The following is a 12,373-nucleotide window of genomic DNA, read 5'->3' as shown; positions in this document are numbered from 1 at the left end:
AGCTGCATCACGAGCTTTAACTGTCACGGTCTGAAGTGCCACTGCCGTCGATTCCTGGCAGACGGAGCACCCATGCTTGTCAACCGCCGTTGCTTGCCAGAGGAACTTCTGTTATCGAATAGGCGGATTGCTGAGCTGCCTTTTCGCTGGCTTCCTGCACCACTCCCCAGAACAATTTTTGCTTGACCTCATGTGCTAAAAGGCCAGCCATCTCTTCTGTGGCTATCTTATTGCCGCCTCGAACAATCTGCTCCATGGAACCATCCCTCACAGTCTTGAAATTCTTGTCCCCCGTTCCAGCTAACTCCTGGCCTCGTCGGGTCATGTTGGCACCAGTCCGCTGTTTGTTGACCGCAGCCTTGATCTTGACTGCATGGTCGGCGATCTGCTTGTTTGTGTAGTCGCGATTGGTAAACAGCGGTGACTGCGAGAGAGTGGATGTCCAGTACTTGTTCCACAAGAGTCCGAGTAGGTGTGTATCGAGAGTTGATTTGTAGTGAGTAATGTCGAGGGGATAGTAAGAATTGGCATGAACACCGAAGTCTTGTATCTTATCCTGAGGAATAGCTTGATACTCGTCGCTTTCGTCTGTAAATTGTTTGTCTTGCGGAACATGGCCATCGGGGTATGTCCTAAATGCACCAATTTCGACTTTGCCAGCGGAGACGGTCCGGTCTGGGTCAATGACCACCGCCACGAAGGGGTCGTTGACCATCTGATGTGTCTTTTGAGTGTGAACATCTATCCCTGACAGCCAACAACCATAGCCCGGATGTGAGTGGTACCATCCCACCGCATTTTCCAACTGACCTCCTCCTTCTCTGGACGCAATACCGAAGTTGACCATGTATTCATCGGCGTCAGCGTGCGCGTTGACTCGTGTTTCCGTCCCCTCGACCGGCAGGCGGAAGGCATCGGTTATGACGAGAGATCGACCAGAGACATAACCGATCATGAGGCCCATGATTTCGATGCTGCCACCGGACCGGGCGTGCGTCGTCATTTTGAGGAGAGCGAGGGCAGATATGCGGACGTGAGTAAAATAGTTGGGATCTTTCTTCCATGGTGCGGCGTTTTGCAAGGCCTTGTAGGCGGGAGGATTAGGCAGGTTGTAGAGGGCATTTTGGAACGGGTCGATGGTGATGACATTGTTTTCGGCCTCCCAGTTGCGCAAAGCTGAGAGGGTCGACATTGAGGCGGGTTAGTCTCGGGGGCTGAGAGCCGACAGTGTGGGTGAAAGGTGAGAGGTAAGATGAAGCTGTGCCCGACGATGCGATGCCGTGTAGGTGCGTTGCGGGCTGGTGTTTTGAGGTGAAACAATTCTGCCGCTGCCCCTCGAACAATTAGCTGGAAGGCGGTGAAGCGCGCGGTGGGCCAAGAGGTGGAAGTTGGTCCAATCAAATCGGAGTCTCAGTCAAAAAGCGGCGTCCATGACTCTCCCCTTTGAGGCTACTGAGGCTGGTCTGGCCGACCTTTCGTCATTGAAACCTGCACAGTGTGTGCGAGCTATGTATCGTGCTAACAGGATGAAGAGGTCAGGAGACGTATTGACGACGATCCCTCTTACTGCTCTCGGCATCATCCATGCCCTTGCGTTTCTACACGCTACACGCTACCCAGTCCGCGTAGGATAGACATTACTTCACCCTTAGCCTAACCTGTTCCCCATTCTCTATCTCTCAGCTCCCGTCGTTCTCAACATACCTTACATTTCTAGAGAAGGCAGGTTTTATGACATATCAAGACACCGTTTCAAGAATATTTCCAGGTTCTTGCGGGTGTAAGATTGTCATTCAGGTACCGGTGTGTGTCAGATGGCGGCAGGTAAGCTCGCCCGCCACGACCGGTGCATTGATGTTCCGCCAGAAGAACCCCTCCCCCCGAGCACACCCTCCGTTGTACTTGAACTGGTGTATGTATCTGGCACGGGGAGAGGCACCGCTTGAATGGGATAAAGAAATCCGCCATAATCCGTCCTTGAACGCCTTTCTGAGTCAAGCAGCCACAAATCTAACTGGATTGAAGAAAGAACTTTGGAGTGCCTGCGGGATCGAACGTAATTCGGCATTTGACCCTCTCGACCATGGAGAAGCCCAAGGCACTGTTGCTGGGGAAGCTTGACCAGTATGTTGCCCTCCTATTGAATGCTAGCATTCGGGATGTCGGTACTTGTTTCTAGCCTAGTGGATTTCGAAGCGTTACCTATATACTCCGATGTGTTGCTTCTGGTATGCTCATGCGATTTCCTGACAGCGCCTACGAAGCATGGGATGCGGTTTCCAACATTGCCGATCTGACATCTTCGCAAGCTAAAAACCGAGCCGAATTTCTTGAAGAGTTGAGGAGCGGCAGGCACGATGGTGTTGTGGCCATCTGTGATCGGGCACCCACGAGCATGGCGCAAACAGGCAAATGGGACCGAGAATTACTCGATGCCCTGCCTCAAAGCGTCAAGTACATAGCCCACATGGGCGCTGGCTATGACAGCCTCGATATTCCGGCCTGCACTGCGCGTGGGATCTTCGTGTCGAATTGCCCCAAGGTAGTCGACGAAGCAACAGCCGACTGCGCCATGTTTCTGATCCTGGCCACCCTCCGGGGTTTCAATAATGGTATCATGGCCATTCGACAAGGGACTTGGCTAGGCGCTGTTCCACCTCCACCGCTGGGACACGATCCGCAGTCAAAGGTCTTGGGTATTTTGGGCCTGGGCGGGATCGGTTTGAATTTGAAGAAGAAGGCTGAGGTGTTTGGCATGAAGGTGATTTATCACAACCGAAACAAGCTGAGTGACGATCAGGCCGAAGGTGCTGAATATGTGGGATTTGACCATCTACTCGCAAAGAGTGATGTGCTGAGCTTGAACCTTCCTCTGAACGTAAGTGCTCTGTCCAGTTAAGGAATTCTTTTTGATTTGATCTTCGCAGCCGAGCACTCGCAACATCATCTCCACCAGAGAGTTTGCAAAGATGAAGAAAGGCATCATCATCGTTAATACCGCCAGGGGAGGAGTCATGGACGAAGACGCGCTCGTTGACGCGTTGAACTCTGGACAAGTTCGTTCTGTCGGTCTCGATGTTTACCAGCAGGAACCGAAAATTCACCCTGGTTTGGTCTCGAACCCTCATGTTTGTCTGCTCCCTCATATGGGCACATCAACGGTTGAGGTACATGATACCTGGAGATGTCTAGGAGTAACAAGTGCTAATCGTGTGTTGCACCAGACCAAGACGAAGATGGAAGAGTGGACGATAGCTAATGTTCGATCGGCGCTGGAGACCGGTAGATTGAAGAGCACAGTGCCCGAGCAAGTGCATTTACTGGCGACGCTTTAGCCAAGTTACCAAGTCTCATAAGGCAAGTGCCAATAAGTACATTACTTCTACATTCGGAACAAATATTGATTTTAGAGCCAATCGCCAACACTTTCCGGCCCGAAAATCCTCATCCTCGACGAACCAAGATCGTTAAAGTCAGGAAGCGCCATATCGAGAAAGTCAAAGGAATTGAGGAACACTTCTTGAGTTCGAGGGACTGTAAAGGTACCAAGAAGGTTCTGGAGACCATACGAAGTCCGTCTTGTGTCGTTGAAGATATCGATGCCTGTGGGTCCATCGGGATTGTTTTTGGTATCTAGAATAAGCTGAATGATGTCGGCGTATCGTTGTGCGCAGGGCCATCGAGTAGCCATGTGTCTCAGCACGCTAAGAAGAGGCTCCAAATCTGGTGGTATCGACTCGTAGTTCGTTTCGTAACCCATAGTCCAGAGAATTATGAGGCTTCTTGAAGCGACCCACACGACAAAGGCAAACATTGGGTTGAGTTGATCCAGCTCAACAGGCTGTAAGGAGCTCGCGAGTGCCGTGACTGCTTTGATGGATTGCCGACAGCGAACGCGGGCTGCGGACGATGGACGGAGGTAATTTGAAGTTGCTGACGGAAAAGCAGCTACCGTATACATTCTGATGTTGATCCTGTGCAATGTCATGTCAGCGTTTGAACCATAACAAAACATCCACAAACGAGAGTAATGGACCTCATACAGCTGAAAGGTAGCATGGAGCATGATCCACATGGGATCGAACGTGGCCGGTCGTTCCCGAACTTCATTGGGGAGATTCTCGAACCAGGTAGACATTGTGATATCAAGACGCCGGAAAATACTCTGCCACTCCTGGCAGTGAGCTGGGAGCGTCAGATCCAGCGGCTTGATGAGAAGTTGGTTAGATCTGTCCATCATTGCCAGCACATCGATATTATGGTGCCACAAGCTGGAAGGGCAGTGGGCGTGAGTAAGTTTGGCCTGCGGTACTGCTTGAAACCATTCGGGGGTTATATATTGGCCCCAGTCTTCGTCACCCGCCGGGTACGGGAGACGGATGTTCTTTGCGTCGATGCCACCGGGCTGCCCGTGCGACGCGCTGGAGAAACGATCGAGGCTGTAGATAACCCAGAAGAGCCGCCGCTTTTCCTCTACCGCAATATTAGAAACACCTGCCCCGTCGTCGTCGTCCTCGTTCCTCACAAGGGGCGTGGTTGTCTCAGGGGTTGTCGGCGAAGGACTCTTCGCAAGCCCCAGATGTCGAGAAGCTGCGACAAGCATCGACATGGCATTCCACGTTCTTGGGCCCGGACCTTGGCCAAGGGAATCCAGAGCCATGAGCGCCAGAGCCTGAGTCGAGATCAAGGAACATGCGTCAATCGTCTTGAGCAATAACTGCTCGCGCGAGATCTTGACGAGATCTTCTCTCTCTTTGGGGGTCGGAATGGGTTTCTTCCAGAAACGGAAAGTCACTGCCACTATTGCGTGGAGCAGGACCTGACGCTCAGGGGCAAACATGTTGGTCATGAAATTGAGCTTGCAGAAGAGGGGCATCCATGGATGGATGAGTTCGAAGAACAATTCCACAAGCTCCTGCATCACATTAGCAGGTGGCAGTCCCGGTGCCATGTCCTGCAATTGAGGCACTGGAGCAGGCATTCGTATCATAGGGCTAAGTGTTGTAAAAGAAGCTATGTCCGACAACTGCTGAGGTTGTTGCCATGTCTGAGAGCTGGAATCGGGCCCTGTCCATGTTGCTGAGGGATTGGCAGCGCTGTTCGGATCCACGTTCGAATTAGATGTATCAGCGGTGCCGGTGAGGGTGAACTCTGGACGGATGTGACTGAGAATATCCTGGATCGATTGGTTCATCTTGGTCATAGTGGTTTCAACGAGGCTCAGTCGCTGCTCAATTGCCTTTCCATATCCAGGTCGCAGGCCTGGTTGGCCTTTCTCACGATACTCACACTGGCTCCCTAACGAAGAGAGGTCAGTTTGAATGCATGAAATCACGGTAAATACTGCCAGCCATACCCATGCGGCGACAGGTGCCACAGAATGGCCGAGCGCTATCACATCTCGTCTTCTTCTGCTTGCATGCCTCACAGCTTTTGCAGGCGTTCGTGTGAGTAATTTGATTAATCCAGGTGGACTTAGTGGTTCAGACACATACGCTTTTGACAGGAGCCGGGGACGTTTGCTCGGGGGCATCCCAAGCCCATCATCGCCCACATCTAGGTTCTCAGGAGACATGGCGGTCGAGCGACAGGATGAACGACACAAGGAAAGCTCGAGCAGGTCTTCATCATTCGCTTATTGTGCGTGCGGAGTACGCCCCCGAGGGTCTAGAATTGAGAGAGTTATGGGGGTGGGCAATGGGGGTGAGCAATGGGGGAGGAGCAGCTAATGATGTATTACTGTAGGCATAAGACGCCCAGTGGGTTTAGTTAAAACCTACGGGCTACTAATGGGCTAGTAGGCTGACGGGGCAAATTTTTCATCACAATGAGTGAAATTGGAGCCACCAGCTAGCTTTACAAGAATAATTGTGCTATCTAGACATTAATATGGTTTGACACCTGCCAACTTGAGCAATTTGTCGGTGAGCTCGGGCTTCTCGAGGGGTTCTGATCGATGTCGCGAGTCGAGCGTGCCGTCAGGATACGACGCTTGTAGGTCTCGCAGCTTGATATTGTCGTGCGGCCAATGTGTTGTGGCACCCCAGGCACTGAATATTTTCTGTTTTTCAAGGATGGCTTCCTGCGATGCCAGCCTAGCTGGAGCGTAGGCGGCATAGATGACAGTACGGACGGTGTGACTCTTCTCTGTAGGCTCGCCTCCCCAATGGATTGTTCGCGAATCCCACAGGATGAGGTCGCCCGGCTCAGCCAGCACCTTGGTAACCTTGCAACCACGGGCAAAGAACCACTCCATATCTTTCTCATCGAAGTAACGATTGTCTCTCCACTCCCAAGTGGAAGGATCGGTGTGCTTGTCGAAGAACTCTTCGGTGAGCTTTGAGGAGCCCGAGATAACCACGAGCGAACCATCCTCCGGTCCGGCATGGCTGAGATTGATGATGCCTTGAATGCAGTGCAGTCCTCGTTTGCGGGGAGCCTGGTCGACGTGTGGCCATGGAGCACGGGCTTTCTTCAGGTTGGGAAGAGTAACATTGAGAGCGTCGAAAGATACAAGCAGCTCATCCGTCCCCCAGATTTTCTGAAAGGCTTCGACCACACCAGGTTCCTGACGAGCCTCCCACATGAACTTCTCATGAACAACTGAGTAGTGTTCATATGTGTTTCTCACCGTTTGGAGAGGCAGATTCTGTGGCTTCCAGGTCGAAGGATCCTGTGTGTCCAAGTTAGGATCGAATGTTTGAAGCCATTCGATGGCTTTTTTCTGATAGTAGGCGGCGCGATCAGAAGGGACAGCTCCTTTGACCACCGTATAGCCCTGGGTTTCAAGTTCGTCGAGCCAGTCGCCCTTCTTTTCAGTCGTCAACCTGAGAGTCATTTGTCAGCACCATAATATCAAGGCATGGAATCTTGACTGACTTGAAGGGACTGAAGACCCTGACAGAAGCAGGAGCCTCAGTGACGGTTTGAGTCACAGTAGCCATGATATTTCGATAAGATGGTATTATGTGCAGCGAAATTAGCCAAAGATGCAGTCAATCTCACTAGTCTTTAACTAGTTCGCAATCTCCGCTTCTATGAACTGATGATAGTCCATATATAAGCCCCAAATGCTTTACAAGGATCTGTCGTCGAACGAAAGCTACAAACAACAGGGTAATATGAGTGGCTTGAGGTGGCCGGTTCATTACCCGGGGGGTCTTTGCACCGGCGGAGAATGTTCCTCAGTAGTCCCTGGAAACAAACACTCTTTCAGAACAATGTGCCGGTTTCCTGAACCCGGCTTATCGCCACCGGGTCATCATCGTTGCGAACTTCCTTCCCTTGATGCCTCTGTTGTTCTTCGGCATCCACATTCTGTGACACATGATGTGGCACGGAGCCAGAAAGTCAGGAGAGTACTCGGCTTATTTGCATGGACAGGAAATACGCAAGGCTGTGGGGCTAGGGCAAGTTGGCACTGGAGTTTGGCGCTGAAAGAGTCGAGCTCAGTCTCTTTCACACTTGTGTTTTTGCCCAATCTACCTACTTTCATGGAAAGGACAGAACAGGATGCCACGCATACTTGTTACAGGAGCAGCTGGCTTCATCGGCCAGATCGTCTCCAAGGCGCTGCTAGACGACGAGTCCGTCGAGCTCACTCTCGTCGATGTGATCGAACCATCTATTCCTCGTGGTGCCAAGTATCCCCAGAACGGGACGACGATCAAAACAGATCTGATCGAATCGTCCAGCAGTGTCATTCCCAACAATCTCGACACAGCCATCCTCCTACACGGAGTCATGTCCTCGGCAGCCGAGGCCGACTTAGAACTGGGGTACCGTGTCAATGTCGACGCGACGCGCGCGCTGCTGCTGAATCTGGCCAAGAAATGCCCGGGCGTGAGAGTCATCTACGCGTCGAGCGAAGCGGTGTACGGAACGCCGGTGCCCAAAGAGGGCGTGTCTGAGGCCACCCATACGACGCCCGAGATGTCTTACGGATGCCAGAAGCTCATCTGCGAGACTTTGATCAACGACTTCACGCGCCGTGGCATGATCAACGGCTTCTCTTTGCGGTTTCCCACCATCTCAATCCGCCCTGGGAAACCCAGCCCTGCGGTGTCGGCTTTTCTATCAGGGATCATCCGCGAGCCACTGAATGGCTTGGAGTGCCGAGTACCGCTCAAAGATCGAGCGTGGCGTCACTGGATGTGTTCCCCAAAGACACTCGTGTACAATGTCATTGTAGCGACGAAGTTGCCCCGCGACGCACTAGCTCCTCACCGAAGAGCTGTCAATGTCCCCGGCTTTGCGGTCACGGTGCAAGACATGCTGGACGCTCTGGAGCAGGTTGGTGGGAAGGACAAACTGGCGTTGGTCAAGGAAGAGCCCATCCCGGAGATGCAGTCCCTCCTGTATTCGTGGGCCGACGACTTCGATAATAGTCTAGGTCTCTCGCTGGGCATGAAGCAGGATACGTCGTTTGTACAATCTTGTCAGGATTACCTGGAGACTTTGAGAGAGGAGGCTTCTATGTCTTCGCCGAAATAGGAGCACAATGCTGATTCACCATCAGAAAACAAAATCAATCATAGTATGGTTCGAATCGCATATCTAGAAGCCACTGTCTTGTAACTGGAATGTAGATCGCTTCTATGCCGCCCTACGCCTTGCCCGTCGACATCAACCAATCCATATGATACTCTACCACGGCCTGCATCGCGTCGACTTGTTTCTCAATGACCGTGGTCAGGGGAACTTTGCCAGTCAATTCGCCCTGGACCTTCGTCCACGCAGCTGCGACAGGACCGTTGACGTTGACTTTGCACATGCCGTAAGAGATGCACTTCCTAAGCAGCTCCTCTTTGAAGTAGTCTTCATGAGCGCCGTGTAGCACTAGTCTGACGCGGTCGCCGACCTGGTCATGAATGCGCTTCAAACGAGGAAAATCGAGCTGCGGACCCTTGGGGCCATAGGGACCATGGACATTGCCAAATGCTGGAGCCAGCCAGTCGATACCTAGGGCGACGAACTCCTCGGCCTGTTCAGGCGTGGTCAAGATCTCCTCCATCCCCTCGGTGTCTTGGATGCCGTCCTCGGCGCCGTTGATGCGACCGGGCTCACACTCCGTGATGATGCCGCGAGCGTTGCAGTACGCGACCAATTCCCTGCTCAGTCGCATGTTCTCTTCTTTGTCATAGTGGCTCATGTCGACCATAATGCCATCGTATCCACCCAAGTCGGCTGAGCGTCGGATGATGTCCGGCGACTGTGCATGATCCATATGAACTCCAATAGGTACCGACGCCTTGTCTGCCGCCTCGGCCGCCGCGTGTAGCAGCAGACCGTCTGCGAACTCGATCGACCAGGGGAACAGTTGAATCAATGCCGGTGATCGCTTGGCCTCAGCTGCTCGCACGGTCGCCAGTACTGCCTCAAGGTTATAGCAGCACACAGCCGCGATCGCATATTTGCCTGCATATGCCGCGTCGACAATCGATTTGGCTCTGTTGTTGTGTAACTTGGCGGAATAGCCGTTGATGCCGTTGGTTGTCATATCTTAATGAAATACGATTCAAATAATCCGCTGACCCGAGTTGTAGCCGTCGTCGACTTGACGTTGAAAGTAATGAATGGGTTAGGTGGCCACGCGCCTTTGGTTAAAAAGCCATTCAGTCCTGGCTCATCGGCATAGTATCTATATCCGCGATCTTCGCGTCTCCACCAGTACATGGGACCCGAGCGTTCATTTTCCGGATTTGTCTTCGAAGCATTTCGGTCATTTGCGTGCTTTCGGCACATCATTCCACAGCTACTATGAAGGGGCGGAAGAGGAAACCCCCGGAAGTGGATTGTCTAGGATTCATGGGGTCCCCACAACTCGCCCTGCCGTGAGCCAGATTTGATCCTCACTCTCGTCTAGGACGGAGTAATCTCGATGATCGTGATGGTGAATGCCGTAGCATTGCTGATCTGAAGGAACTCGACTATGCACGGTGCTATTTGATCAGTCCAATCTCAACTAGATTGTCTGCAACTCCAACTCAAAGGAGTGATGCCACAGAGCCATCCCTTTTTTTTCGCAATTAGCAGACACGTAACCAGGTCACTTGCTTATCCTAAAATCCGTCCTCAATGTGCGCAACGTTGGTGACTTTGGCTTCGATGGCTACTTTGCCACCGAGTGTGTCCTGTGCAACATCCACCTCGACGACTTCGTCGCCAAAAGCAGCAGCGATTTCTTCCAGAGTCTTCTGTTTAGTCTCTCTGTATCAGTGTCAGTAAGGTTGGCTCCTTTGACAACGATCTTGCACAAGGGACGCCTACGGATAATAAAAGTAGATGATAAAAAAGTATACAGCACAACAGCCGACGAACACATAGTAGTAGTTCTCGTGAATATTCTGAAAGGCACTGGGCCCTGCTTCGGTGACTAACGAATGACTGATCAGCGCAACAAGCATGGAACGACGGATGAGATTACATACTTCCGACATTGACGGCGTAGTGTGCGAATGCTGCAAAACCCATGAACTTGTTTCGGAGTGCCACGGGAAGTACCTCTGCTCCGTAAAGCCAGGTCACAGGATTAATCAAGCTGTCTGCCAGAGTGTTAACGGAGCCCAGGTAGCTGATTGATCATATGGCATCGCTTACAGTAACCAACGGTGAAGACGTAGATGCCGAGAATTGCAAATCCTTTGCCGACTCGATTATCTGTGTTTTGAAATTCACGTTGCATGACTGCAGCATAGATCTCGGTGATGGCCACCCAGAGAACACCGGCGAGTAGCATCTTCCGCCTTCCTATGCGATCGGGAAGGAATGGAATGGAAAGGGCACTGGATAGAAAGGCGCACGTGCCCCAAACAGCTGTCAACGCAAGGATTGTTTTGCTCTCGATACCCAAGGATTTGTAGAGTGTCGCTGTGAAGATCGTTAGTTAACTTGCTTGAAACTGCAGACTGTCACAATTTACTTTGGTAGTACTGTGTTGGATACATTAGCACGCATCTTCGAGGTTATGAGAAACAGAGCGTACTGACCTGAATCACATTTACACCCGTGATTGCCGTTAGGACTTGGACCGAGATGGACCTGGGCAATCCAATTAGCTAATCGAAAGACACAGTTTGTGGGAGAAGGCTGCCTACACGAGTACCCGGTGACGGTAGCGCTTGAATGCACTCAGCAAAGACGGGCTTCGTTGCTCGTGTTCGAATGCAATCTGGGATGTCATCAAGGCAAACTCTTGCTGCACCTCGTGTGACTGGAGATCTCGACGGATCTTGACGAAAGCCGTGCGGGCTTCTTCGACCTTGCCTTTCTGGAGGAGATGGCGTGGCGAGTTTGGCATGAAGGTAGCCAGGCCAATGAACATGACGACTCCCCAAGGGATCTGGAGGCCGAGGGGCAGCCGCCACTGGAGCTGGCCATAAGGAGCATAATTGCAGGCAAAGCCAACCCAATTTGACACCATGATCCCGCATGACAGGTTGACTCCAGAGAGACCACCTATCAAGCCACGATGCCTGGGGTCACTAATCTCAGATAGATAGACAGGCACAGTCGCCGCAAGCGAGCTGATGATTTGAAAAGTCATGGTCAGTCACTGAGTCTGGCACCACAAGTCGGGGATAGATCTTATGCTCACCCAACAGCGATGCCCGTGAGAATGCGCCCCGCAAGCAGCATGCCCATATTAACCGCAGCTGTTTGAATGATACACCCAGCGGTCACAATCACACAGAGCAATTGCATGAAACGTAAACGACCGAGCCTGTCTGCAATGGCGATCTGAATGAGCGAGCCCACGGCTTCCCCACCAATGTAGATCGCGCCGACCTGGCATCCTTGTTAACAGGTGGCTTCTCCTGGCGCGGTCAGATGTACATACAGCTCCCACAAGAGCGGGATTTGGATGGTGCATATATTCCACCCAACTTGGGTGGGCAATGGCTGTTTGTGTGATCAGCGATCTTTCTTGTCACCAGAGATTTCGTTGGCACCAACTGGTGGTCACAATGCCCGTGTCATATCCCTGACCAGAACGCATCTTGTTAGCTCAGAGTCCAGCAGAAATCTCATGCTATGGTATTTTCGCTCACGTAGAGAAATGTGCCCAGGCTGGCGAAAAGGGCCACACCAAAAGTATACTTGTCGAGACCCATATCTGATCTATCTCCTCGTCGAACCCTTTCGAAAAGATAGCCAGAAAGTGTAAAAGTGGAGCAAGGGTGATGCGAGCGACGAAACCCTAGGAATATTATATACCCAAGGGCACAAGCCTCTTCCCTCGCCGCCTCCCTCGAGTTGTGGAGGATCACCGCTCAACGTCCGCTCTAAGATGATGCCCACGTGTGCATTAAAACTGTACGGTACCTGCAATATGTCCGGCGAATTCATGGCCCGGATTGCGGGGAATTATGGA

The 12,373-nt window shown here is 52.0% G+C and overlaps 7 protein-coding genes across 7 annotated transcripts; 2 read left to right on the top strand and 5 right to left on the bottom strand.

The window, feature by feature from the left end:
• Nucleotides 1–79: 79 nt before the first annotated feature.
• On the bottom strand, nucleotides 80–1,192 carry AYL99_08100 (hypothetical protein; the record flags this gene model as incomplete). The annotated part of the gene is made up of 1 exon (XM_018839608.1): nucleotides 80–1,192. The coding sequence occupies one exon, from the start codon at nucleotides 1,190–1,192 to the stop codon at nucleotides 80–82; it is 1,113 nt and encodes a 370-aa protein (XP_018690729.1).
• An 891-nt stretch (nucleotides 1,193–2,083) lies between these two features.
• On the top strand, nucleotides 2,084–3,335 carry AYL99_08099 (hypothetical protein; the record flags this gene model as incomplete). Its single annotated transcript, XM_018839607.1, has 4 exons — nucleotides 2,084–2,124; nucleotides 2,254–2,878; nucleotides 2,928–3,167; nucleotides 3,225–3,335. 4 exons carry the CDS (start codon nucleotides 2,084–2,086, stop codon nucleotides 3,333–3,335), a joined length of 1,017 nt encoding a protein of 338 aa, XP_018690728.1.
• A 71-nt stretch (nucleotides 3,336–3,406) lies between these two features.
• On the bottom strand, nucleotides 3,407–5,575 carry AYL99_08098 (hypothetical protein; the record flags this gene model as incomplete). The annotated part of the gene is made up of 4 exons (XM_018839606.1): nucleotides 3,407–3,974; nucleotides 4,044–5,298; nucleotides 5,357–5,430; nucleotides 5,496–5,575. The coding sequence occupies 4 exons, from the start codon at nucleotides 5,573–5,575 to the stop codon at nucleotides 3,407–3,409; spliced, it is 1,977 nt and encodes a 658-aa protein (XP_018690727.1).
• Nucleotides 5,576–5,884: 309 nt separating this feature from the next.
• AYL99_08097 (hypothetical protein) lies at nucleotides 5,885–6,944 on the bottom strand (the record flags this gene model as incomplete). Its single annotated transcript, XM_018839605.1, has 2 exons — nucleotides 5,885–6,827; nucleotides 6,880–6,944. The coding sequence occupies 2 exons, from the start codon at nucleotides 6,942–6,944 to the stop codon at nucleotides 5,885–5,887; spliced, it is 1,008 nt and encodes a 335-aa protein (XP_018690726.1).
• A 568-nt stretch (nucleotides 6,945–7,512) lies between these two features.
• Nucleotides 7,513–8,493, top strand: AYL99_08096 (nucleoside-diphosphate-sugar epimerase; the record flags this gene model as incomplete). Its single annotated transcript, XM_018839604.1, has 1 exon — nucleotides 7,513–8,493. One exon carries the CDS (start codon nucleotides 7,513–7,515, stop codon nucleotides 8,491–8,493), a length of 981 nt encoding a protein of 326 aa, XP_018690725.1.
• Nucleotides 8,494–8,605: 112 nt separating this feature from the next.
• On the bottom strand, nucleotides 8,606–9,499 carry AYL99_08095 (hypothetical protein; the record flags this gene model as incomplete). The annotated part of the gene is made up of 1 exon (XM_018839603.1): nucleotides 8,606–9,499. One exon carries the CDS (start codon nucleotides 9,497–9,499, stop codon nucleotides 8,606–8,608), a length of 894 nt encoding a protein of 297 aa, XP_018690724.1.
• A 562-nt stretch (nucleotides 9,500–10,061) lies between these two features.
• Nucleotides 10,062–12,113, bottom strand: AYL99_08094 (hypothetical protein; the record flags this gene model as incomplete). Its single annotated transcript, XM_018839602.1, has 11 exons — nucleotides 10,062–10,209; nucleotides 10,270–10,375; nucleotides 10,431–10,544; nucleotides 10,600–10,869; nucleotides 10,922–10,931; nucleotides 10,989–11,040; nucleotides 11,097–11,525; nucleotides 11,597–11,787; nucleotides 11,840–11,901; nucleotides 11,956–11,983; nucleotides 12,051–12,113. 11 exons carry the CDS (start codon nucleotides 12,111–12,113, stop codon nucleotides 10,062–10,064), a joined length of 1,473 nt encoding a protein of 490 aa, XP_018690723.1.
• Nucleotides 12,114–12,373: the final 260 nt, after the last annotated feature.

Source organism: Fonsecaea erecta, assembly GCF_001651985.1.
Source record: "Fonsecaea erecta strain CBS 125763 chromosome Unknown Scaff7, whole genome shotgun sequence".
NCBI classification, from domain to species: Eukaryota; Fungi; Ascomycota; class Eurotiomycetes; order Chaetothyriales; family Herpotrichiellaceae; genus Fonsecaea; species Fonsecaea erecta.
This window is presented reverse-complemented; position numbering and strand designations above follow the sequence as displayed.